Below are 27,558 nucleotides of genomic sequence, written 5' to 3'. Positions count from 1 at the left end.
ATCTGGCATGAAGCGCAAGCTGCAGATTGTGTTACCATGGATTTCACTTCCCAGATCTCAACCTTCCCCTTTCGCATTTTTGCTTTCAGACACCCAAAAACCGCTGCCTTGCCAGCCACTGTGGCCTTAAGATGAAGGGCATGAGATAGAGAGCACACCTGATGAAGAAACACCATCACTTAATCTGACACTCACAGCTGCCAGCTCAGATACTGGCATTGTGCACACTTTAAAAGTTAGCATAGAGTTGGTATCTGCACATGGTGGGTCACTAGGTATAAGTGGGCCGCAACAAAGCCAGGGTGAATGAATAGCTCAGGTGCCAGCTTCCAGGAGGATACAGTGCTGCAAGAAGTTCAAGGAACTCACACAACTAATCAAGATCATTGAATTAATCTTTTATTGCCATATCCCACTAACTGTACTACTAGCCTCACACACTGCTTAATGTACACAATCTCCTTTGAATTTCAAGCTGCAGATGGTGTAAGCTGCCACTTCTTGCTTCCCCCCTCCTCTCACCTCAACTCTAGCCTTGTTCCTTTCCCTTTTCACACAGCCATGTACTGAAACCTGACCAGGCAATGGTGGAAGAGTAGGAGTAGAAGAAGAAACACCATCACTTGCTGTCATACTTGCAGCCACTAGCTCAGATACCGACACTGCATATACTTTAATGGTTAATTTAGAGGAAGGATCCACACATGGTGATATAATGGGCATAAGTGATCTGTAGCCAGGGCAGGGGACAAGAATCACACAGGTACCAGCTTTCCAGAGGGAAATGTCATACATGGGTACTGCTGCGGAGGACTGGGATGGGGCCATCGATGGACCAACCTACAGAAGAAGGATGATATGTAGGCACAATGAAATCCTTAGTGTATTGACAAGCCTGCCAGAAAGCCTGCCCTCGATGTCAAAGAGCATGGAGGAGTCCAGCACCAACTTGGTACACAAGGCTTTGCACAGAGATTGGTGCCCATCATTTCCATTGTGGAAGGGATGACCAACTTCATTAGCACATTTGTGGACCCAACTGTGATGCAGCGTCTGATGGCAGATGTATCAGCTTCCATTGCAGCACAAGCAGAAGCCACTGCAAGTCTAGATGCTGCTGTGGAAGCTCAGACTGAAATCATGCAAGGTCAGCTTCCTGACGTGCAAGCTCAGACTGCTGCCATCATGCTGCCATCATGCATCATGCTGCCATCATGCTGCCATCATACCAGCGTTCAAAGGGCTTGCAAGGTATTACAGCAGTCCAGCAACCTGTCCTCCAACAAATTACTAGGATTGCTGAGATCTCGCACCAGGGGAGCGGCAGTAGCTCCAACAGCATGAACGTACTGTCCTGTTTCAGGGTATGTTCCCACCGCTGCCAGTGCCCTTGTCAGTCAGTCAGCCCAGATTGCTGCCACTCAAGCTGAGGTGGTGCAGTCCAAATAGGGCCTCTATCCCAGAGCTACACAGAGCCAACTTCACATTGAAAGTCAGCAGTCCTCTATTAGCCACATTGCAACCACTGGGATTGAACTGCATAGGAGCACTAGCTCTGGCAAATCACACAGATGACAGGTGCTAAGGGAATGCACAAGGGTGATTAGTTGACATTTATATGCAATATGGAATATAAGATCCTAAGGCTTCTTGACAGAGTGGATGTGAAGAGGATGTTTCCTCTTGTGAGAGAATCTAGAACTAGGTGTCACTGTTTACAAAGAGGTTGCCCATTTAAGACAGAAATTAGAAGAATTTTTTTCTCTCAAAGGATACTGAGTCTTTGGAACTCCCTTCCTCAAAAGGCAGTGGAAGCAGAATCTTTTAATATTTTCAAGACAGAGGTAGATAGATTCTTGATAAATAAGGCAGTGAAAGGATATGTGGGGTAGGCAGGAGGTTACAATCAGATCAGTCATGATCTTATTGAATGACATAGCAGGCTAAAAGGGCCTACTCGTGCTCCTAACTCATATGTTCGTATATTTGATTTATAAATTTTGTGACTTTTATTTCAGTATTGTTGCCAAGCAGACACTGTGATGGTCAGTAACAAAGGGTGTGTGACTGTTGGTGAATGAAGAATTGGACTTGCATTTACTGATATTGTAGTTGGAAGAGTCAATCACACACAGCCTGGCCAGAAATGGGCTATGTTGGTTGCTTCCTCTATATCTCTTGCTTCGCCTCTTTCTCTTCCTCCTCAGCTGGTCGCAGTATAGCTGTTTCAAGGGCTGTTCCCTGATGATGGCGAGGTTATGCAGCATGTAACAGACCACCATGAGTCTTGATACACACTGTGTCGAGTACTGCAGGGCTCCTCCTGAACAGTCCAGGTAGTCGAAGCATCCTTCAAGTACCCAATGGTCTGTTCTATCACATTTCAGATAGTAACGTGGCTTTCAGGATGGCTCTTCTCGCCCTGTAGTCACCCATTGGTTTGTCAGAATGGCTCAAAAGCAGATGGCGCAGCAGGCTTCCGCACACTGAAGGCATCATAACTGATAACAAGATATGGGACACGAGCCTGCATGATACACATGCATATACTCACACGCCAGCTGAATGTGCAGGAATCCCTTTCAACTTCAGTACATCACAGAGTTGACATGTGGCACCCGCAAAGGGACAAGTGTACAGTCAATGATACCCTGAAGCATAGGAGAGCCTGCAATCCTTACAAAGCTGTGTGCTCACTATACCTGCTTCACTATGGCAAGAGAGAATGAAATATATTCAGCTCTCTTAGAATACGGAGCCTCAGTCAAGACAAAGGCCTGGATTTTCATGGAGTTGCAGAGACTCCAAGGACCTTCCAAAATTCCAGACAGGACGCATATTCAGAAGTGCCGCCCAAATTCGACAGATCCTATTTTCGCTGGGGAAGGCATGGAACAGGGTTAGGACGTGGCTCCAACATGTGGGAATCCCAAACTCAGCTGGGCCATTTGTACTCAGTGCTGAGTTCAAACAGACCTAATTTTCGCTGGAGCAAGGGCCTTATTCTGCAGTGTGGGAGTCACAAGTTTAGAGAAATCGTAAATGCTCTTGAAGGGTGAATAAAGTCTGTGGAACTGTCAGCTGTAAAGTTATTTAAATAACCAGCGCTTTAAAAATAGAAAAAAAACTGCCTGCCTATGTCTGTGAAATCTCAAAGCCTTCAAGTTACTTAAATGGCCAGCCATTTAAAAATTAAAAAATACTGCCAGCCTATGTGTGGGAAAGTTGAAAAAAAATCTGTTCTAGCAGTTTCAATTCCTGTTTGTTGACATAACCCTAAGTACTGTCATTATAGCATTAATAACACTTGGCTGCTTTCTACAAGCTGGGATGGGGGGGAGGGTTGAAAGTTCACAGTTTTATTGACAGTTTAGGGATTATAAAAGGATTGGCTGTGTTTGATGTGGGGTTTTGAATACAAATGTTTGTTTTTTTTATCAGGAATTGTCCTTGAGGGTAATTAACTATGCTGAAGGGGCTTTCATGAATGGGACTTTTTTTTACATATAGTGAAGTTTGGAATAGATAATTAGAATTTTATTTTTATTTCATCTCAGCATGGCTCCAGGGGCCTGGCGGATACTGGGTGCATTGGCATGGAGGATGTAAGGGCAAAGGGTGATGGGTGGGGGTCATGAGTGAGTACTAGGTTGGCATAAGGACTATAAGGGACTATGGGGGTTGATGAGGAACATGGGTTGGCATGAGTTGTCCCTAAGTTCACATAGGGGCTATAAGGGACCATTGGGCTTGGTAGAGGGGCATGGGTTGGCACGAAGGGAATGAGGGACATTGGGGATGGGTGGGGGCATGGGTTAGCATAGATGGATCATGGGGAGTGGGTGGGGAGGTGAAGTGTATGTGGGGGTCAGGGCTAGAGGGCTGAACATTTAAGAAAACAACTGAGACAAAGTCCCAGAGAATCAAGACAGGTCTTTTAACCAGCCTGCCTCGGCACACAGCAACCTCTGCAGCTGCCTCCTGCATCTGGGGTGGTGGGCCATCTCCACCCCGCATCCATCCTCTCCCCCACCCCGGAACGAATATCATGTCATTCAGGGCATTTCTTCCCAAAGTGGGTGCGGTGAGCTGGTAAATTTCCTGATTCCTACTACCTGACCCAGGAGTGAATACCCAGGCCAGGAGCAGACTTCAGAAGCTTTAAAAAATTCCATAAACCACCAACTACACCTACAGTCACTGATCCCTAGTGGTTGTTGCAATCAGCCTGAAAGTATTTAATGATTTAATGATTCTGTAAAATAGTGCAGGTAGATGGGGGGGGGGGGGGGGGGGGGGGGCAGTGTTTGAGGGGAGGGTGGGGGGCTCCTTTCTGCTAAGGTTAAGAGAGGGAATTAGCTAGAGATTGAAAATTGCAGCACTGGCATTAAATCAGCATCATAATTTTCCCTCTCTGCATGCAAAGTTTTTACTTCCTCCAGCAAATGCTCCCTACACATATGTTCTCACCAAATAGGCATGCAGCATGGCTTGCAACAGTACTATGCAAATGTGCTACAGACACCATTTTGGAGGCAAAATGGCACTCCTAGTGCTGAAAAATCGGGCACCATTCTGACTTGAACGTACTAATTTAGTTGGGCAATTGTTACCTGAAGGAGATTTTTTTTATAAATGAATAAAATCCTTTGAGCTTGAACAAAAATTCTACCTTTTGGGAATGGGAACTGAATAAAAAGTAAATACTGCTGCAACAGTTTTTTGGAATTTCAAGATAAATATCTTTAAATTGTTCACTTAAAGATTATCAAAATATTCTTACTGGAGGTCCGCTGTTTTACTCTCTATTGAGGCAAGTTCCTCACGCATTGCTTTTTGTCGCAAATGTGCTTGAGTATTTTTACCAACAAGGTCCTTATTTGCTTCATTAAGGTCCCAATCAGCCTTCTTAAAGATTTCATTCATCTAAAAGGAGTGAAAAACAGTTTCTGTATAATAAACTTTAGATTATTTATAGCAAACATAAACTTCTTACATTTTGAAGAAAATCAAATCTGTATCTACAAATAAGAAATTGCATTGATTCCATTGGGTACAGAATGCTCTCCACTTATCTGGATGAGTGCGGCTCCAACTACACTCATGAAGCTTAACACCATCCAGGAGAAAGCAGTCCGCTTGATTGGCACTCCATGCACCACCTTAAATATTCACTCACTCCACCACTGACACACAGTGTCAGCATTGTGTACTATCTACATTGCACTGCAGCAACTCACCAAGCCTCCCTCAACAGCACCTTCCAAACCCGTGATTTCTGCCACCTGGAAGGACAAGGGCAGCAGATGCATGGGAATATCATCACCTGCAAGTTCCCCACCAAGCCACACACCATCCTGACTTGGAAATATATTGCCATTCCTTTCCTACTGCTGGATCAAAATCTTGAAACTCTCTTCCTGACAGTAGGTGTGCCTAGAGCAGATGGGCTGTACTGGTTCAAGAGGGAGTTCACCACCACCTGCTCAACGGCAATTACGGATGTTAGTGAAAATCTTGTGAGATGTTTGGAGAACGTTGTTATGATGGAATACCTGAAAGTGTGCTTTTTGGTTTTTCCATCCATGAAAGAACAAATAAAAAAGCACACTATCAGGTATTCCATCATAACAACAATCTCCAAACACCTCACAAGATTTTCACTAACACATCCCTTCCTTTTACTAAAAAAGATAAAGATTTGAATATACAGCACCTTTCATAACCTCAAGATGTTTCAAAGCACCTTACAGCTAAAGAAGTGCTTTTAAAGTGTTGTCACTTTCATAATGTAGGAAACCCAGAAGCCAATTTATGTACAGGAAGCTCTCACAAACAGCAATGTGATAATGAGTAGATGAACTGTTTTTGTGTTGTTGATTGAGAGATAAATATTGGCCAGGACACCATGAATAACTCTTCTACTCTTCTTCGAAATAGTGTTATGGGAGCTCTTCAGGGCCAGGGAGCGAAATCATTGACTCAGGTGTTTCTCTTGTTTCTGGACCCCTTATCCCACTGTAACCCCCTTAACCCTCCCCTTCACATCCTTCTGGTGCCCAGTGCCCAGAATTGGGAACTATAGTCACAGTTGGGTTAAACTGTTTTATATTGGTTTAGCAAAATTTCTTGACTTTTGTACTCTATGCATCTATTTATGAAGCCCATTGAAAGCTCAGGTTTCAATATAATATACTTTACAACCACTGTTTTGTCAGACTATTACAACTTGGTCATCCATATTATGCAACCAGCTCCATTTCTTTCAACTCGACCCTCTGCAATATCCAGACAGCAACACCCAAAAGACTTGAACCTCAAGCACCGCAACCACCCGATGTACAAATATGAATAACTTGAACTAACAATGACATATTCTGTTAGCGTATGACTCCTGGCTTCACTTCCAAGTGTAAAAATAGCAAAACCTTCCAGTAAATTCGCACCAGCCAATTCACCTGCAATACTGTGCTATTTTTATCCACACATGTGGACTTTGTTAACAGAAAATTTGCATTTTGAATTGAGTGAGAGATATTTTCTCTTTTGAAATTGAAACTAACAACATTTACAAATACCCAGCGTGAAGTATATGATAGGAGAGCAAAGTACTACAGATGCTGGAAATCTGAAATGCAAACAGAAAATGCTGGAAATGCATAGCAGGCCAGGCAGCATCTGTGGAGAGAGAGTCAACACTTCAGGTCCACGATCTGCACAAGTTCTGATAAAGGGTCACTGACCTCTGCACAGATACCGCCAGACATGCTGAGCATTTCCAATATTCTTGGTTTTATTCGAACAAAAATATCCCCTTTTTTCCAGCCCTCCACAAGGCAATCAGACTCTTGTGAGCCTCTCATTCCACTTCAGCAAGAAACCCAGCAGCAGCTACCTGTGATCTAGTTTGGCACAACATTATATGAAGTAAACATAAACAATAATGTCAAAGCAATAAATTGATAATTTTAAAAATGAGTAATTAATAAAAATGACCATTAAAAAAGTGCCAAGGAGCAGAGTTAATTAATAAAACCACTTTTGCCTTTTAAGAGCTAGAGAGGCAGACGAGGCCTCAAGTCCTGATCACCAGGGAAGGGGGAGGGGGCCAAGGCTGAGCTAAAGAGTTGGGATTAACTAACACTGACCTTGTGTTTGCCACTGGTGGTTCACATTCTGATAAAAACAAAAAGCTAAAAGCTACTGCGGATGCTGGAAATCCAAAACAAAAACAGAATTACCTGGAAAAACTCAGCAGGTCTGGCAGCATCGGTGGAGAAGAAATCAGTTAACGTTTCGAGTCCTCACGACCCTTCGGAATTCATACTGAAGTAGGGGTCAGAAACAGGTTGTCTTTAGCCTGGGTTTTCCTCCTCACCCAGCCTGGTGTGTGGGTAGATTTTGGGGAGGAAGAGGAGGAGGGTGGGAAGTGTGCATGTGTATGTGTCTCCACACCGAGCAGGTATCAGGGAAAAGCTGATCAGTGCGGGAAAACACCATTACTGCAACAATGTTTAAAAAATCGAGGCAAACCACTTAAGAGCTTGAAACAGCTATGGATTCCAAATTCACCTTGCCTGACTGATTTGGCATATGGAAGGGCCAGATTAGACACAGAATTAGGCACTATAAAGAAAGAGATTTTTAAGATTCAGAATAGCATAAAGATTGAACAATAAGTCAGAGGTTGAACTATTGGAGCAATTGCTGATGGTGTGATAGCAAGACAAGGCATTAATGAAACATCAAGCAAATTAGACGAGGTTGTTAAAGCCTTTGATAATTATTTTAATTTACAGAGTAACAAAATATTAGAATGAGCCAGCTTTAACAAAAGGGTCCAAAAACCTGGTGAACCCGTCGATACCTTTATCAATGACCTGTATCGATTGTCTGAAGGTTGCAAAAATGGTGATTTTAAAACTGAGATTATATGAGACTGCATCATAGTCTGGGTTACCGATGACACCCTATCTGACCTAGTGCAATCCAAAGAAGACTTAACTTTCGAGAAGGTGATACAGTTAGTCAGACAATCAGAGGTGGGTCAACAAAATAGAGTCATACTAAGGAGAAAGGAGAAACCATGGTTCAGAAAACCCAGAAAGATGGTCCAACTTATTAAACATAACAAAGGCACTCCAGGGAAAAAGACAACTTATGGAACAAAAGCTCAAGATGTCATTAAACCATGCCAGCGCTGTGGCGCCAAAAAACCCCACAGGCATGAACAGTGTCCTGCAAGCACTGCAGAATGCTTTCATTTCAAAACGTCTGGAACTTTGGAAAGATGTGCACAACAAAAACCTACAGATGACAAAATATTTTTCGCACACAAGGCCATTTACAAAATTGAGGAATCTCAACAAGAGGAACAACAATGTTTCCTACGTGAGATTTTAGATCCAAGATTCTGGAATGCGGACATTTGTGTCAATGGGCACATCACTAATTTCAAATTGGATATAGGAGCAAGTGTAACAGTCTTCTCCGACAAAGAACCGTGGCTAGAAATACAATGGCTGGAGACAACTGAAACCCAGTTATAAGGTCCAGGAGGGATTAAACAATGAGTCATAGGCATGTTGCACTCCAATACAAGACCAAACCAATACTGGAAACATTATATATTATTCGCAATGATGAATTCTCTCCTATGAGCCAAAATGCCTGTGTCAATCTCAGCCTCATCAATACAGTGGAGGATGTCAATGGACAGACAGTCATCAATGTGACCAAATCAGAGCTCCTCAAACCATCCACATACAATGACGATCTAGATTGGGACTTCAGCACTGATTTTTCAACACTCTTTACTGAGGTCGCCAATCCAGCCCTTTTCCAAGAAGGTGGATAGGAGGATGGAGTATAAACTTGTTCCTACTGAAGCAGTAATGATCCTACTGAAACAGTAACGAACCAATTGTGGCAATGAGTACCTGAGTATGACTCTGATCCTCATCACTCTGTAAGTCTGATGAGCAAGTGGAAGATGAAACTCAAGCGACAGGATGCACTGCTTAAATACCATATTCATCAAACATTCGTGACTTCTTTGTAAGTGCATCGACACCTATCCATCCATCAAAAGTGGTGGTCCAGGATGCAAGCAGTCAAACAAGTCCGGAACTAGAGGCAGAACCAAACCAGACAATGTCCACCTCTTCCACATTGGAATAAATCGACCTTACTGCTACGCCAAGGTTACTGGAGTTTGAGGGAAAGCAAGGTCTTGATCAAGTGCCATCCTCACAGCTTCCTATCCTGCCTACACAACTGTTTCCAGAGGATTACCCAAGGCTTCACGAACAAGAGACTATAAGGAGTCATCACTCCTGAAGTAAAGAAAGGTGGACAAAACTGTCAAAAGGAACCAGAGTCAACTCAACAGACAAGAATAGGGAACATATCAAAGGCAAGGAGAGGGAAACCAATTAAACCTATGAAGTCAAAGACTTGGGGGGGAGAAGGGGTAGTATGTAAATATAAATGTAAAATAAATTTGGACAAAGGCTTGGAGAAGATTTAGTATTAGGGTGTTCAGGGCTGAGAAAAAATACCACCCACATGATGATGCAAGAGTCACATGACTAAGACATGAAAAAGGAGAAAGCTCAAGGCTTAGACTGAGTAACACCTGCAGTCTTGTACATCTGTAAAAAAATTAGTCTATCTTGTTGTAGTCTAGTTGTATAGTCTAGTTGTATATCTGTTAATAGATAGTCTATCGTAAGCCTACCTTCACTGGTCAATATATGTGTTGGGATTCCTACAGCTCCACGCTACAAGATTGGCCTTAATAGCAACCTCGTAAATAGGGCCCGAGCCATTTGCTCACCATGTAAGCTTGATGCTGAAATAGGGCACATAAAAGCCATCCTGCAAGATAATAGCTACCCTGACCAGATATAATTGCTCACTGTATATCGCACAAACACATGAGTGGACCTAAGGCCGCTACTTTCTGTCCTGAAGAGTACCCAGTCTACCTCAGGTTACCCTGGAAGGGTAAGGTATCTCAACAATTTGAGCAACAGATGAAGCTAGCCGCTGATATTACGCAATAGCAACAGGGGTGATATTTGCCACTAAGGATGCTGCCTTCAAGCCAAAAAGACGTTCTGTCTATCACACAAATGAGTAACGTGGTATATGAATTTCAGTGCTGATGTAATGCTAGGTGTACTCCAAAGACTGGCAGATTGTATCAAACAGCATTTCCCTTCGGCTGTTCTCAACAGACAAAGTACTGACCGTACCCAATCAGCCCATGCTTGCAAAACTCAAAACATAGTGTCCAACATTAGATGTGATTCCTCGACTGGACAACATTTGCTAAACAATCCTGAGTTTTAAGAACCACACTGACAACCAATTTAAGATTATCAGTCAGACTTGCAGTGTGGCTCACTTACACATGCTAGAAGCTACATACATTAATATACAGGGCCCTGACCTTTGGAGACAGAAAGAACACACACACGCATTGAGCCTTTTTCAACTAAACAAAATAGGTGACAGCCATTCCTTGGTTCATTCCCCAGGGTAATACCTTGACCAATCAGAGTCAGCCTGCCTGGTTTGAATTTAAACAAAGCTTGACAGTTAACTGCCAGTTATCAGTTAACTGGTGCATTCTCCATGGCAGCATCTCTACCGATCATAGTCACTTGCCAACAAATCAGCACTCTCTTCTCATGCAGTATAAATTGTTGTTCCCTTTACAATTTGGTATTCTTGCAAATTGTCCTGATGAGTACACAATGAAAAACTTTGACAATGTGACTTTTTCCGATAACAAATAGTTATGTTCATACAATAAACCAGTTTATTGTTCAGACATACCTATTTCTCTCTGCAGTCATTCCTTAGTCAGTCACAACAAACATACAACAGCCTACTCCATGCCAGCCTCTCAGCCAGTGCCTTTTATAGTGCCACACAGCCAGCCAGGCCAGACAGGCTCAGCCGAGTCTGTAGCTGGGCTCAAAAGGCACAGATCTGGCCAAGGTCATCCTCCACAGCCAACTGATTATTTTCTTAATGGAAGCTGAGCAGTCTTCCACCTCTTGAACTGTAGCCGCTGAGGAATTACTTTATAGGAACATGGGGATAGGAAATTGGGTGCACAAGACGAGCACTAAAGGCTTACATAAGCATGAGTCATGTTTTTTTTTGTTAATGCTCACACTGCAAATATTTGAAAAGTTTGATTTGTGTTCTGAATTGGATGTTAATATATATCTTTGTAGTAAGTGAAAAGAGGACAAGACCCAGAAGCACGGAGTGAAGAAACAACAACTTGTACAGCACGTTTAACATAATAAATGTCCTAAGGCACTTCACCATAGATCCACAGAATCATAGAAAGGTTATGGTGCAGAAAGAGGCCATTCAGCCCATCATGTCTGCGCAGGCCAAAAATCCCACTTTCCAGCACCTGAGAGTGTCATAAAGCAACGCTTGATGCCAGACCACATAAGAAGATTATCAGATGGTCAAAAGATTTGTCAAAGAGGTAATTTTAAGGAGTGGCTAAAAGGAGAAAAGAAATTAGAGAGGAAGAAAGGTTTAAGATCAAAATTCCAGATCTCAAGGCCTAGGCTTGCAGTTCCCAAACTGGGAGAATTGGGGTTTCAGAAGCAGCCAATGGGGCCGCGAACTCTTCCTCCTCCGTGACTGCGCCCCTCAATGGCATCGAGGCCCAGGTGTCATCTGGCCCTGCCCTTGCCCTGCTCGTCTCTCTCTAAGTCAGTGAGGAAAGACCCATCTGGTGTTAACAACAAGATGAACAACAAGTTTGATGTGTGACTCATTGATTTTCTGCTCCCATGCTTCATTCCTCTTCCATTAAATCTTTCTAGTGGATCCAATCTTGGCACTGGCAACCTGGTCCCCAGGATCCTTTTTGGTCTTCTCAAGACCATTTAAAAATGTTGCTTGATCTTTGACTGGGGCTAGCAGAGCTACCAGACCTCTCTCCTGGCCACCCCCGGTTGTTTTAGGGCTGGGGAGGCTAATTACAGTGTATATGTGTGTGTGTGCGTGTGTGAAGGGGGACCTGATTACTATATGTGCATGGTGGAGGGAAGGGGTTGATTAGAATGTGTGTGTATGTGCAGTGGACAAAGAGGTTGATTACAGTGTATATGTGTGGTGGGGGAGGGGCTAACTACAATGTGTGGGATAAGGTGATCGATTACAGTGTGTATGTGGGCAGAGAGGCGCTGATTAAAATGAATGTGTGTGTGTGTGTGTGGCAGGGGGTACTGTCTTCCCTGAGTCTTCTGTCACTGGGAATATGGATAGCTTGGCTGGAACCTCAGCAGCCAGTAACTGTTGTATGTTATGTTCCTTGTCTGTTCAGAAGCAATCCACTTTCCTCAGAAAGCCTGGCTCCGGGTTGGGAGGAGCACATCTCCACATTCAGGTAAGTTACTTCTCTTGTGAAGTAAATCCATTTTATTTTAAAACTGCATTGTGTGCAGCAAAATCCAGTGAAACCGCAGCTTCTGGGACAATGAATATTATTCTGTGTCATTTGAAATTCTCAGTAGACAATTAAAAGTTTACTTGGCTCATCTCACATTAAAATCAATGATGTCGAGCTGGCTTTTAGGGAAGCTTGGTGTGATGTTGCTATAGATCAGTAATGATAAATGCAAATGAAAATGTCGATACTATCTGCTGCTTCCTCGCCAAGGTCCATGAGCTGGATGGGAGAGTACACAAAAAAATAACAATTTTGCAAAATACTTTAGAAAAACTTATTTTTATTTTTATATGATGCATTATATGTTGATCTATAATACACATGCTTTGATAATTATACACGGAATATTACTATGCTGTTTTATTGCTGTTTTGGTTTTGTTGGTGTCTGGGGTCACATTAATTTTCAATTGTTAAAATGGAAAACAGTTTGGGAAATGCTGGTTTATCAGCTGTGGAGCAATTACTTTCAGAATTATATGAGCAAAGATATGTTTGAGGATTGTGAGGCTGGAGGAGATTATGAAGATAGGGAGGAGTGAAGCCATGGGGGGATTTGAAAATAAGGATGAGAATTTTAGAATCAAGGCATTACCTAACTGGGAGAGCCAATGTAGGTCTGCGAACATAGATATGATGGGTAAATGGGACTTTGCACTAATTAGAACGCGGCCGCAGAGTTTTGGATGGCCTCAAGTTTACGGTGAGGAATACATTGGAATAGTCAAGTCCAGAGATAAAAAGGACATGAATGAAGGTTTCCACACAGAAATATGGAGTGAGACTTTTCCAAAATGGTCCCGTCGTCAGTGTTGTTTCTGGATTGGAGACTCACATGGATTCGAGGCAAGACTGCAGGACCTCACCCACAATACTACCAGCAGAAGGCAAATAAAAGCAGGCAGGCAGGGAAGGTGGCCAATTAACACTTAATTAATTAACAATTAATTGGACACCAGCGGACCTTCCAAGCTGCCAGCCCATTCAGAGGCAGCTCTGGAGCCTTGGCAGTGGCATTGATGGAAGTGACCGCTGCTAACGCAGTTAGGAGAGCGTGAAGGAGCTTCAAAATGGAGGTGCCCTTGGAGGAGTAAGCATAACGTTTATTTTTATGATGGGCCAAGCAGATAGGCCCTGATATGCTCTAGTGAATTGAGAGACAATCTCTCCAGCAGCAGAGATGGGGCTGCAAAGGCAGCCTTTGCTGCTAGTGACGCCCTATTTGGGCCACAGAGCTTATAACACCAGCCCTCCGTAGTGCAGGGAGGCCAGTCCCATGCAGCTGGAGGCCTCCCCTTGTGGCGCAGGCCGATTCACCACTGGCAAAATGCCAGTGACCTAGGAGAATTGTCATGAGTTGGGCCTTTCATTATTTAAATTGCCTGCCCACTTCTTTTCACTGGGCAGCTGAGCTACAGCAGATCCTGCCACTGGAAACTTCTAACACAGCTCCCCGCTATCTTCCTGCCTTCTCCGCCTCCCAGCCTGTTACCCCAGGACCGATAAAATTCTACCTGTGGTCTTGAGGTCCAGAATTTGAAGCCTTTAACATATCCATGCTGACTATCATTTATTAGACTATACTTTTCAAAATGCCAACTAATTTTGTTCCAGATTAAAACCTTTCCCCAACACTGACATTAGACAGAATGGCTTGTCAGGTTTCTCCTGCTCCCTTTTTTTAAATGGGGGTCTAAATCTGCAATCCTCCAGTGCTCTGAAATTAATTCATGTCAAGATCAGAAGATTCTGGCGAGAGCCTCTGCAATTTCCATCCTTATTTCCCCCAGCGACCTATGATGCATCCCATCTGGACTGGTTGCTGTTTCTAGTTTGGCGACTGTCAATCTTTTAAGTAACTAATTTCTCTACTTTTATCCTACCCAATATTGTTACTACTTCCTCATTTACTACTACATTGGCAGCATCCTTTTCATTAGTGAAGACAGATGCAAAGTACTCATTTAATACGTCAGCCATGCACTCTACTTCCATAAGATCATCTCCTTTCTTGTCCCCTCCTTTGACTACTTTTCTACAAGTTATATGGTTATAAAAGCCGTTTAGATTCCCTTTCATGTTCGTCATGTTCGTCATTAATCTATTTTCATATTCTCTCTACTTGCCCCTTCTATTCCCTTTTTTAGATCTCCTTGATACTTTCTATATTCAGCTTAGTTCTTTACTGTATTATGTGAACCTTATATTTGTCCTAAGCTTCCTTTTCCCATCTCATTGTAACCTCTATATATAAGGCTGTAAAGCGCCTAATCGGAAGATGAGGTGCTGTTTCTCCAGTTTGCATTGAGCTTCACTGGAACGTTGCAGCAGTCCAAGGATGGACATGTGGGCATGAGAGCAGGGTGGTGTGTTGAAATGGCAAGCAACAGGAAGGGCTGGGTCATGCTTGCGGACAGACCGAAGGTGTTTCGCAAAGCAGTCACCCAGTCTGCGTTTGGTCTCTCCAATGTAGAGGAGACTGCATTGGGAGCAGCAAATGCAGTAGACCAAATTGAGGGAAGTGAAAGTGAAGCGCTTCTTCACTTGAATGGAGTGTTTGGGCCCTTGGACGGTGAGGAGGGGGGAAGTAAAGGGGCAAGTGTTGCACCTTCTGTGATTGCATGGGAAGGTGACCCTACCATGGTTCTGGGAGGGAGAGGAAGGTGTGAGGGCAGGGGCACGGTAGATGGGTCAGACACGGTTGAGGGCCCTGTCAACCACCGTGGGTGGGAAACCTCTGTTAAGGAAGAAGGAATGTCATCAATGTACCGGAAAAAGAATTGTGAGAGGGGGCCTGAGGAGGACTGGAACAAGGAATGTTCTGCATACCCCATAAAGAGACAGGCATAGCTGGGGCCCATGCGGGTACCTATTGCCACACCTATTTGGACTCGAAATGTTAACTCTGTTTTTCTCTCCACAGATGCTGTCAGACCTGCTGAGATTTTCCAGCAATTTTTGTTTTTGTTTCATTAACTGTAAACTTGTTAATGTGTCATATAATTCTTTGTATGGGACCTAACAAGGTCCAACATAGAAAAGTAATAAAGTCCTTTCTTTATCCATTCATCCTCATCCCCGTTTCTCCAATCACCCTTAATCTGATGAAAGCCTGTCAAGCCTAACTTTGGGTGGAATTTTCCATTCCAGAGACTAAGTGCAGCGGCGGGCGGGAAAGTTGGCATGGTTCCGCTGGTCGATGTGGCAGGTTTCTGGACCAGATCGTCCACTTTTCACCTCAATGTGTATGCATGAATGAGGAGCACATCATATCTTGTGGTGGGGCAGGCTGGGATTCATCCGCCCCACCTTTACCTCATCAGCTCGTATTTCTGAGTGCCATATTTAAACAGCACCCACGCACACAGTCACTCACTGCAGCCCACGGCTTGCCATAGTGAATGATGGCTCCGAGAATAGACAAATGCAGTTGCCCAAGTTCAGCAACAAGGCACTGGTGGCACTCCTCCATGCAACAAGGACCAGCAGGGAATTCTTTACCCCTGTGATGGGAGCCGGGTGTCCACCATCCTCACCATCAAGGCTTGGGAGGAGGTTGCCAGGGCTGTGAGCACCAACGCTCCTCAGAAGAGGACTGCAATCCAGTGCAGAAAAAGGATGAATGATCTCATCCACTACACCAGGGTAAGTCAACCTTCTCCTCAATCTCAACTCACACTCTCACAAGGCCATCAGGCATTTGCAGGCTTAAAGTTCACAGGGATCTCACACACTATCAGCACAAGGGACATCACCACTGATCTCTCACACTTTTACATCTTCATCTCATCACATCCGGCACAAGTTGTGTCTTCAGCCTTTACATAGGTCCACTCAACACACAAAAAGGCAGGCGTGCTTATTATCTGCTTTGGCATCCATCCTACTCAAAGTCTGTATATCTATCTTTATGCAGGAAAAGATCACCCACAACAATAGGGAGAGATCCTAGACCGGAGGGGGAATTCTGGAGCTCAGGCCTCACCACCTTTGATGAGCAGGCAATAGAGCTGGCTGGCGAGGACAGAGACCGTTCCTGTGCTGAAAGCAAGATTGGTGTCTCCAAAAGGCCAATGAGTGTCCAACCAGTAGTCTTCACCCACCCGCCAAAACTGAGTGCTCTTTAATGTAGGTGACTATCCAGCCATTCACTAATTATCTCTTCTCTCTACTACAGCCAGCAGTAAGAAAAGGAGGCATACTATCAGTCCCAGCCCCCAGTCCACGCTGGATGAAGATCCTGAGGAGCCTCTAGATGAAGAGCCGTCACTGCGTTCACCTGAACTCTCCACCAGTGCAGAGACACACAACTCGTTTTATAGCAGGCTCAGAATCACCATCTGGTGAGCACACCAGAGAATCTGGTTCACAGATGGCGGAGGCAGTACCAGCCAAGGTCACTGACACACGGAGGACAGCTGGAGGCCAGGCTCCTGCTGAGTCCAAGTCCAGTGACGAGCAATTGGAATTGGCCCTCAGACAAATTCTGGAGTTTCAAAGACAGGCAGGAGTACAGCAAGCAGGGCTGTCAGAGGCCAGCATCAGATTAGAATGGAGGATTGGGGAGTCCGTTCACGTTCAGTCTGATGTCGTGGCACCGGCGTGCCAGCCCATCGAGGTCACCATTGGAAGGGTGGCAAGAGTCTTGAAGACCTTGGTCCAGCAGTTTGTGCCGGATATGGGCTCAGACCTGCACACCATCACTCTAGCCATGAGTGGGATCCATCAGTGGCTATGCGAGAGGGGGATGGGACACCTCAATCTCCCTCCCAGAGCCCCTTCTCCTCAAAGAGTCAAGGAGGGGCTCTCAGGCACCCACAGGGAGGAGGGCCATGAGCCAGGTATCCCGGGTCAATCCACCCAGGATTGTCCTGTACTGTCCACCCACTCCAAGTCTCCTCTGTCTGTGAACCCAGCAACTGCAGCTGCTCAGGCTGAGGTTGGTGCACCTGCCCCTAAGCCGGAGACCCAAAGCAGGCTGGGGCCCTCCAGGCCTCAGCCCTCCAGAGGACACCCACCAAGGTCATCAGAGACAACAGGGCATAGCAGTCAGCAGGCTGCTTCCACCTCTGCTGCGGACGTCGGGGTTGCACCCAGACGTAGCGGTAGGTTAAGAAAATTTAAGAGCACAAAGGTGGCAAGGACGTTCACTCATCATATATACTTTGCACATCTGTAACTATATTTTGCTTATCAGAAATTCTAATCCAATGAATGACTCTTTTTGCTGATGTAATGCTCCGAGGTAATATAAGTGTAACAGGTGTTCCACTTTCTCACTTGTCTCCCATTGTGTGCCTCAGGTCTATGGTGTCTTGCACATTCTCAGTACAGTGAGTTGTCTTTCCCTCCACAGCAGTGACATGGTGGTTGGGCAATGCATTTCTTACACTTGTGTCAGAGAATCATGTCATGTGGCCTCCTGAGTATAGATTTTGCAGTTTGGTTTCTTCTCCTGATGCTGTTGCACTGAAGAATAGTCAATGTAGACCTTCTAGGTTTTAATGTCAATCTGCATTGGAATCAATTTAACTTGGTGCATCTTTCAATGGCTTCCATGTACATCTGTCAGGCTTGAATGTGGGTTACATTTCAAGTAATAGTCGGGGATCTTAAGGTGCTCATGGCAGCCTGCAGTGTGATGTTGTGATCGCATGTACAGCTAGGTACCCCTTTAGAAGTTCCCATTCCCCACCTGCATGATGCAGAGCTATGGACCTAGATAGCACTCGGTGACTCCTGAAATGTCTACTAGATGCAGTGACTGTGCAAGATAAGAGGTGTGTGTCTAGGCTCATGATGCCGGACTATTAAATGGGAGTGTGCCACTCTGGATCTGAAGGTCTGGCTTGCATGGCTTGACATAATCCCTGAGCCAACTCTCTAATGGGTAATCAGATGGTTATCTGATCATCACAATGCCCTCAGTGTGCCAGGTTTTCTTGTTTATCTGAAACAGCTGGAATGAAAATGTGGAGGCCTCAAATAGGATCAGAGCGAAGCTCCGCTACATGTGATGTCTGCTCTTTATTAACAACGAAGTTACACCTAAATATAATGTCGACATTTCCTGGGCCACAGATCCTAAGGCAATGCTGGATGTGAACTTGAGAAGCTTCATATGATGGCTGGGTCATGAGTGCTTGTCAATGATTAGATGATGGTGCTGCTGAATCACTCTCTGTGCACACAAAGGTGACCTGATTCGCAGGCTCGCATCCAAGACTGAGAATGATAGATCACTGCTTCCTAAAAAACAATCTCAGGCTCAGGACTCAGTATGAGGGTGAGGCTAGAACATTATTCTTACATGAGGAATGGTAAGAATGGCCTGTGGAGAGATGTCGCAGTCTGGATTCAAATTAGTCCTCAGGCTTTCACGCGAGAACCAGGGATTGATGTTTGTCCTCTTTGAGGTGCCTTATAACATGCCAGGCATACTGCCATGAGTGCACTGATGTTTGCAGTGCTGTTCCTGCCTCTTGAAGATTGCCATAGGCAGTGAAATGATGGCGCAAAGCTTGAAGAGACTGTACCATATCAAATTTCTTCACAGCGCGTGCTAGTGGCATTGTTATCCCAAAACAGAACAGCTATATGTTCCAGAAGCTGCCTAGTCTTCCAAGGGTGAGGTCATCATCACGCAAGGTTGTGACAACACATTCTGTGATTGATGTGCTTCATTAAGATGCTGAGGATAGTTAAGAAGGTGCTAATATTGAGTCTATATGGAGGGCACAGGTAAAAAGGGCTTGTATGAGCTATTCATCTTCATCGTCCTGGAACCTTGTAGTTACAAGGATCTCACGGGTACATCTGCTGCGTCTGTTCTATGCTATCGCCTCTTCCCCTGGGGCCTCAACATTCCCTCCCTCATTGAGCTCATCTCTCTCAACGTCCTCCTCATCAGAGGAGGCATGCAGCTCCTCTATCTCTCTATCTGGCAACTCATGCCCCCTTTGGAACACCAGGTTGTGTAGGGCACAGCAAACTACGATGATGGGAGCACTGGAGAACGCTGCCTGACTGGTCCAGACATCTGAAATGCATCTTCAGCACGCTAATGCTCTGTTCAATCAAGGAATGTGTCGCAAAATGAGCCACATCGTACCTCTCTGAAGCACTTTGTGGCTGCCAAACGGGTGTCATTAGCTACATCTTTTGGGGGTAGCCTTTGTCACAGATGAGCCCATCCTGGATGAGCTGAGGACCCTCGAAGATCTGCGGCACCTGTGAGCTCCCAGTGTATCTCACACAGATCTACAAAATCTGCTTTTGGTGGTTACAGATCTGCTGAATTTTGAGATAGTGGAAACATTTTCTATTAATGAGTTGTAGCAGCTGCTGCCAAGGAGCTCTTAAAGCCACACGTGTGTAGTCAATGGCACCCTGCACCTGTGGGAAGCCAGAGATCACTGCAAATCTCACTGCTCTGGCAGCCTTGCAGCTTCATCCAGGACGAAATTGCATGCCTTACTGAATAGTGCGTTGGTGATCTTTTAGATGCATTTATGAGCGGTGGATTGTGATATTCTGCAGAGGTCTCCAGCGGAGGCCTGGAACAAGCCAATTGTGAAAATGTTGAGTGCAGCGATCACCTTTAGAACCACTAGCAATGGATGGCCTCCCAGGCCGTGCAGCATAAGATCCTCCCAAAGAATATGGCAGATGTGAGCAACCACATCCCTCGACAAGAGGAGGCGTCTACAGCACTGTTGTTCATTCATCTGTAATTATGAGAGGCAAGACACCCTAGGTCTCACCAAACGCCTCCATGGAATTGGTATCTCTGTCTCAGCTTCTGGGTCATCATGGGACCATACTAGCCCATGTTCCTCAGGGCGAGGCTCTTCCCTTTGCTCTGCCTGACAGCGACGGGCCCTTCTTCTCCTTAGTTCCATGAGAGACATGAAAAAGACAGCAGGTTATGCACTCCTCCTTGTCTCTGTGGCAAAATTGAACAGAGATGTGATTGAACATAATCCTGCAATATCACCTTCCATCGCCAAGCTAGGTAGTCATTATGAAGCCCTTGGGCTGACCTCATTCCAGGAATTCCATTCCCAGATCCTCCTTTGCAGCTGTCACACAGCCTTAAGGATCACTGGAAGCTGGCCCCCGCCACCCCAAAACACCCCATGCATGACAGTGCTTTCACAAAGGGGGTTGGATCTGGATGAGTACAGCCAGGTGCTATGAGCCTCAGGCAGGGCATTTTCAGGCTGCCTCCTTTGGACTAGAGTAGAGCCCAGCCTTGCACTAGTGTAATGACTGTATTCGTTTAGGCGTGTAAAGCCTGAACCTCTCAGCTGCCATGTGTAGGGGTTTTTGGAGCTTTCTGGCATATGCACTTTAATTAATGCCCCTTTACATCTGGATCCCTTTGACCTTTGCGCATTCCTATGAGAGGGGCAAATGGTCATTCAAGCCCAATCAGCATTTGGCCCCAAGCCACAATGGATTCTTGCAAGAATGTGCCCCATGAGTTAAGGTGCCCAAATCCTTCAATTGGCATTTAAGTATTCCTTACATGTCTTAGCTGAGCCTTGCTCTCCATGTCCTGAAGCAGAAATTATTAGGGTGCCCCATTAATCAGCCCAAAAGTGCAATAGTCAACTCCTCCCACAAGCCCTCAGACCCCTCTTCTGCCGATATGTTTCCTAGGTTACTTTTCAACTGCATCATTCCATCGGCTGGTGAAATGGTACTGCCCCCGTTCTATTATGAGGCCAGCTTCCAAAACGCACCTGCGACCATCCACGTCCCTCCTATGGTCCTGGAAGACCATTATGTGCAAGTTTCCCTCCCTCCAATCATTCTTCTTCCTCCCCCTCTAATTCTGGAGCCCATCATAATTCTGGTGGATTTCCATGTCCTCCCCCACCGAACCGTTTTCTCCTGATGTCCCGATGACTCATGTCAACCTGACCCCGCCCCATCTTGAGGCCCTATGCACAGTGACCTACCAAGAGCACCGCCCCCTCCCGAGAGCATTGAGTACCCCCCTTTGAGTTACCAGTTCCCCATTTACAGGTTGCAGATGCCTCCCCTGATCGTGACTGTGCCATCTGTGGCCCTGTACCAAACCACCAACCCATGTGTGAGGCACTGACCACCCTCTGCTCATCATGCTGTTCACGACTGACACAGAGCCTTTTAGCATGGTGCACACAGCCCCAGGACTGTCCTTGCTTTCTGACCCCAACTCTCTGGTGCGCACAGCCCCCAGACTTTCACTTATGCCCCCTCTTCTTCACCACCCCTCCACATTCATATCCATCCCTTCCTTCCTGTGCTCCAATCAGTCAACTCCCAACCCACTATCCCCCCAGTCACATGTCTCTGTCCACCCCTTCCCTCCCGGGCTCCAGGCAATTCCCCCACCACTACGTGTCTCCGACAGCGTCTTCCCTTGCCTCTGTCTTGTCTCACTGCCCCCCCGCCCCTGGCCTGCCACGTCAAGCGTGTGCCTTATAAACACCCCCTGCTCTCCCACTGGTCTTACCTGAGCACCTTGGCACTGAGCTGGAGCAGCCATGAGTGTAGCTCAGTGAAATGTAGGCAAGCGTTGCGTGCACAAACCTCAAAGTCGCGAGTGAAGTGCAGTTCACCAGGTGTACATCTGTTATATCCAGTTATGATTCACAACGGTCTAATAGCTGCCAGCGTGGCCATTTGATTTGGAATGTGGGCGTGATTCCACCGAAGTAAGTTTTTAATAAGCATTCATGAGATACAAAGGAATGCAAAAATGGTTCTCGACATGGCACGGCAGGCAGCCCAATCCACCATGGAACACAGGAGTGGAAGATTGCAAACCATTTTCATGCCGGTGGGAAACTAACTTTTGGCCACACTCTGAATTTTCTGACCCAATCTCAAAGATGCCTATTGCTGGCGGGACCAGAAAAGTCTGCCTGTTAACTCCGTTTCTTAACTCCACAGACAGGCTGAGTATTCTCAGCATTTCCTGTTTTTATTTCAGGTTTCCAGCATTACAGCACTTTGCTCGTGCAGAATCACTGTTATTTAAGGAAACTTTAGGAAAGAATACAAAAAAGTCTATTTCAGGAGATTAATTGCCATGCCACCTTTTACTCTGGCTCTTGCAGCAACATTCTGTTAATCTGAAATATTCCCTATATCAATTGCAAGCTGATTTAACACAGAGGACTTCTGAGGACAGACTTGGTCCACACTGAGAGGTGAAAGAGTATAATGGATTCCAAAAGCGTAGGGCAGGTCACAAAAGAGGAGGTATTGCTTAGTTTCTAAAAGATAATATACTTTGGAACAGAGATGGGGAATACTGGTCAGCAAGAGGAGTTGATTTTTAACAACTGGTACAGGTGTCCTGGGCAACAAGCAAAATGAACACTGCCTATGTAAACATATCACACTGTAACTACAACTGCCTGCCAACAGTGCTACTTCAGCACCTCCACTAGAGATAGTGTATTAAGTTTACATAGGCAATTTCCACTATAAGTGTGGACAAAAAAATTATTCATTCTGAGGCAGTCATTGTGGCCTCTATTTCTCATCCCTAATTGCCCTGAAAAGGTGATGTTGTGCCTTCTTCGTGAATCAGCTTAACTTTTATCATATATTTTGTCCTAATTTTTACATAATACTTTTGAGCTTATATCATTATTATTATAGATGGGCAGAGGTAAGTGTTTCTGTTCAGGAGTTGCTTGTTCAGTAGTTTCCAGCCCAATGGGGAAATCCATTGCTGGATTTGGTTCTGTATGAATGAGGTGGATCAAGTGGATCAAGAGCAAGATTTTCCTTCTGGGGTCAAGAAATTTACATCAAGACCATTTCTGGGTCCTGACCCCGGTCCCACGGGTGGGAGATGCGGGTGGATGATGGGGGAGGGCTAAGTAATCACAGCCCACGGTTTTTGTGGAGGCAGGCTACTAGTTGGTTGAAGGGTGGGTAGAGCAACCAATTAGCTGCTGTGGGTACCGGAATGGAGGCAGGACTGAAGAAGTACAGACCCCATTTAAACACATCAGGGCGGCCATTATGTGGCTGCCATTTGCAGGAGAAAAATCACAGAATCACAGAATTGCTACAGCTCAGGAGGTCGTCATTTGGACCATAACATCTGCGTTGGCTCTCCATAGAAGCAATTTACCTAGTGCCATTCCCCACCTTCTCCCCATAGCCCTGCACATTCTTCCTTTTCATATAACAATCCGATCTCCTCTTGAATGCCTCAATCGAACCTGCCTCCACCACACTCTTGCACTCCAACCCCTTTGCAATAAAGGCTAAAATACCATTTGACTTCCTAATTACTTGCTGTACCTAAAATATTAACTTTCTGTGATTTGTATACATACACAACCAAGTGCTGCACATTAATATTTTTTATTCTCACTAGTTTCAATATAAGCTTTTAAAAATCAAGAAAAAAAGTACTTCAGCACCATTCAAACGATTCCATGTAAACTATTCAAACTTTTAGCCAAGTATAGGAAAGCTCCAAAAATGCATACAATTGCACCAGCAGCCATTTGATCGCCTTTAAATAGTGCAGGTTGGGGAGTTGGGGTGGGTCCTTCATTTTGTTTAATCGTGTTCAGCTGTGTGAGGATAAGACACAGCATAGGCTAGAATTTTGAGTTTGAAAATGGCAAACAGCTTTGCACACTGATAACGTCATAATTCTGCAGTATTACTTAAGTGCATGCACACAAGATGGCATTCAGCACATTTTACAGAGGAAATGCACATGCACATCACAAATCCCATTTTCAAGGGTTAAGAGATTGTGTATCTTCTAAAAAAGCAGTGCTATCGAACCCAATATCTCCCCCATTCAGTTTTATGCAATTTCAAATGTTTGGAAGAAACAAAATAAAAATACATTTATGTAAAATATTTAAATAACGTTGTGGAATATTTTCCACGTAAAATATTTGTTTGAACATTATTCTCTGTGATTTGAATAGAAATGCAAAGTTGAATATGTGCTTGCACGAGGGCAAGATAGAGCAGAAATGGAGAGGTATGAAATATGAAGAGAAAAAAAGATGAAACAAACTGTGGAGAAGTTGGTGGCAAGTAAGTGCAGAATAGGTTGTGCATGAGTGACAGTTGAGTGACAAAATTGAGTGTTGGAAGTACTGAAAAGTTTCAGGAAGTGATTAAATGACTTCCAGAGAAGTTAGTGATGATGAACACAGAAGAGGTTGTTAATGGGATGAAGTCTAAACAGAAAAGAGAAAGTTAGAGCAATAACAATAAAGAGTATGTGAGGTAAAGTTAGGATGACACGAATGGTAGTACACCATTCAGCCCCTCAACAATGTTCTACCATTCTATAAGGTCATGCTGATTTATATCTCAACTTCATTTGGAAATGTCCCAGCAGATTGGAAAGCTGCAAATGTAACACCTCCATTCAAAAATGGAGGGAGACAGAAAGCAGGAAACTAATTCAGCAGGGGGAAGGGATACAGAATGTTAGCAGATTAGGGACACATCATAATACAGTAAAACAATCAAGTCAGAGGGAGTACAGCTGCATTAAGCTTCAAGGGAGTAAGGCAAGGCTGGATGGCCTCTACTTTAATGCCAGGAGTATTACAGGTAAAACGGATGAGTTAAGGGTGAGGATTGACACGTGGAATTGTGATATAGTAGCCATCACTGAGACGTGGTTGAGGAATGGGCAGGATTGGCAGCTCAAAATTCCAGGATATAGAATCTTCAGGCGAAACAGGGGAGGGGTTAAAAGAGGAGGAGGCATTGCATTATTAGTTAAGGAGTCAGTTACTGCAGTAAGGAGAGATGATATCTTGGAGGGGGCATCGAATGCAGCTTTGTGGGTAGAGCTTAGGAATAAAAAAGGAGCAGCCACATTGTTAGGTGTTTATTATAGACCCCCGATAGTTAGCGGGAAATTGAAGAGTAAATATGTGCACAATTTGCAGAGGTGTGTAAAAGCAATAACAATAGGGTAATTATATTAGGTGATTTCAACTTTCCCAACATTAATTGGGATAGACATAGTGTTAAGGGCTTAGATGGAGGGGATTTCTTGAACTGTGTACAGGAGAACTTTTTAGGTCAATATGTAGAGGGTCCAACAAGGGACAGCACAGTCCTGGACCTAATTCTGGGGAATGAAGCAGGACAGGTGGCTGAGGTGGTGTTGGGGGAGCATTTCAGTGATAGCGACCACAACATGGTACAGTTTAAGTTTGTTATGGACAAAGAAATAGACAAGTTGCAAAAGAATGTTTTGGATTGGGGGAGAGTGGATTTTAGTAAAATAAAGGCAGGATCTGGCCAAGGTACACTGGGAACAGCTACTTGTGGGGAAATCTACAGAGGAGCAGTGGGGGGGCGGGGGGGGGGGGGGCGTTCAAAAAGGAAATGGGGAGGGTACAGGTTCAACATGTTCCCTCTAGGGTGATAGGAAAGAGTAACAAGCCCAGAGAACTATGGATGACCGGAGGTATTCAGGTTATGATGAGATGGAAAAGAGAGGCTTTTAGCAGGTACAAGGGTAGCCAGTCAGCGGAGGCATTAGCGGAGTACAAAAAAAGCAGGGTGGAGCTTAAGAAAGCAATTAGGAGAGCAAAGAGGGTATATGAGAAAGCTCTGGCCGGTAAAAGTAGGGAAAACCCCAAGATATTCTATAAGTATATCAATGGGGAAGAGGATAACCGGGGAAAGAATAGGGCCCATAAGGGACCAAGGGGGCAATCTATGGGTGGAGCCAGAGGACATCGCTAGGGTGTTGAATGAATACTTCACATCCGTCTTCACCCAAGACAATGAGGATGAAGGTATTGAACTCGGGGAGAGAGGCTGCAAGGTTCTTGAGCAAATTGATATAGGGAGTGACAAGGTATTGGAGGTGTTGGCAGACTTAAAAGTGGACAAATCTCCAGGTCCGGATAATTTGTGTCCGAGGCTGCTGAGGGAGGCAAGGGAGGAGATCGCAGGGGCTCTGACCCAAATTTTTAATTCCTCTCTGGCCACGGGGGAGGTGCCAGAGGGCTGGAGAACAGCTAATGTGGTTCTGTTTTTTAAGAAGGGTTGTAGAGATAAGCCAGGGAACTACAGGCCAGTGAGTCTCATGTCAGTGGTAGGGAAGCTATTGGAGAAAATTCTGAAGGAGAGAATCTATCTCCACTTGGAGAGGCAAGGTTTGATCAGGGATATTCAGCATGGCTTTGTCAGAGGGAGGTCTTGCCTAACAAATTTGATTGAATTTTTTGAGGAGGTGACCAGATGTGTAGATGAGGGTACTTCAGTTGATGTAGTTTATATGGATTTCAGCAAAGCCTTTCACAAGGTCCCACATGGGAGACTTAGAAAGAAGGCAAATGCACATGGGATACAGGGTAATTTTATAAGGTGGATTCCAAATTGGCTTAGTTGTAGGAGACAGAGGGTGATGACAGAAGGATGCCTTAGTGACTGGAAGCCAGTGTCCAGTGGCATACTACAGGGATCTGTGCTGGGTCCCCTATTATTTGTCATTTATATAAGTGACATAGATGACTATGTGGGGGGTAGGATTAGTAAGTTTGCAGATGACACAAAGATTGGCCGGGTGATTAATAGTGAGGTTGAGTATCTTGGGAAGATATAGACGGGATGGTCAAATGGGCAGATAAGTGGCAAATGGAATTTAATCCTGAAAAGTGTGAGGTGATACACTTTGGAAGGACTAATTTGGCAAGGAAGTATTCAGTGAATGGCATGACACTAGGAAGTTCTGAGGAACAAAGGGACCTTGGCGTGTTTGTCCATACATCTCTGAAGGTGGAGGGGCATGTTAGTGGGGTGGTGAAAAAGGCATACGGGACACTTGCCTTTATCAATCGAGGCACAGGTTACAAAAGTAGTGAGGTCATGTCGGAGTTGTATAGAAACTCGGTGAGGCCATAGCTGGAGTACTGTGTGCAGTTCTGGTCGCCACATTATAGGAAGGATGTGATTGCACTGGAGGGGGTGCAGAGGAGATTCACCAGGATGTTGCCTGGGATGAAACATTTAAGTTATGAAGAGAGGTTGGATAGACTTGGGTTGTTTTCG

At 44.8% G+C, this 27,558-nt stretch overlaps 1 protein-coding gene across 1 annotated transcript in view; it reads right to left on the bottom strand.

The window, feature by feature from the left end:
* The window catches only part of ccdc178 (coiled-coil domain containing 178), a 587,382-nt gene that overhangs the window by 483,694 nt on the left and 76,130 nt on the right, over positions 1 to 27,558 (bottom strand). The window contains exon 9 of the mRNA XM_078540576.1: positions 4,784 to 4,926. Coding sequence (XP_078396702.1) covers positions 4,784 to 4,926 — 143 coding nt within the window. The remainder of the gene's footprint in view (positions 1 to 4,783; positions 4,927 to 27,558) is intronic.

This window comes from Cetorhinus maximus, chromosome 4, assembly GCF_964194155.1.
Source record: "Cetorhinus maximus chromosome 4, sCetMax3.hap1.1, whole genome shotgun sequence".
Taxonomy (NCBI): Eukaryota; Metazoa; Chordata; class Chondrichthyes; order Lamniformes; family Cetorhinidae; genus Cetorhinus; species Cetorhinus maximus.
Note: the sequence above shows the minus strand (reverse complement) of the source record. Positions and strands in the feature narration are given on the sequence as shown.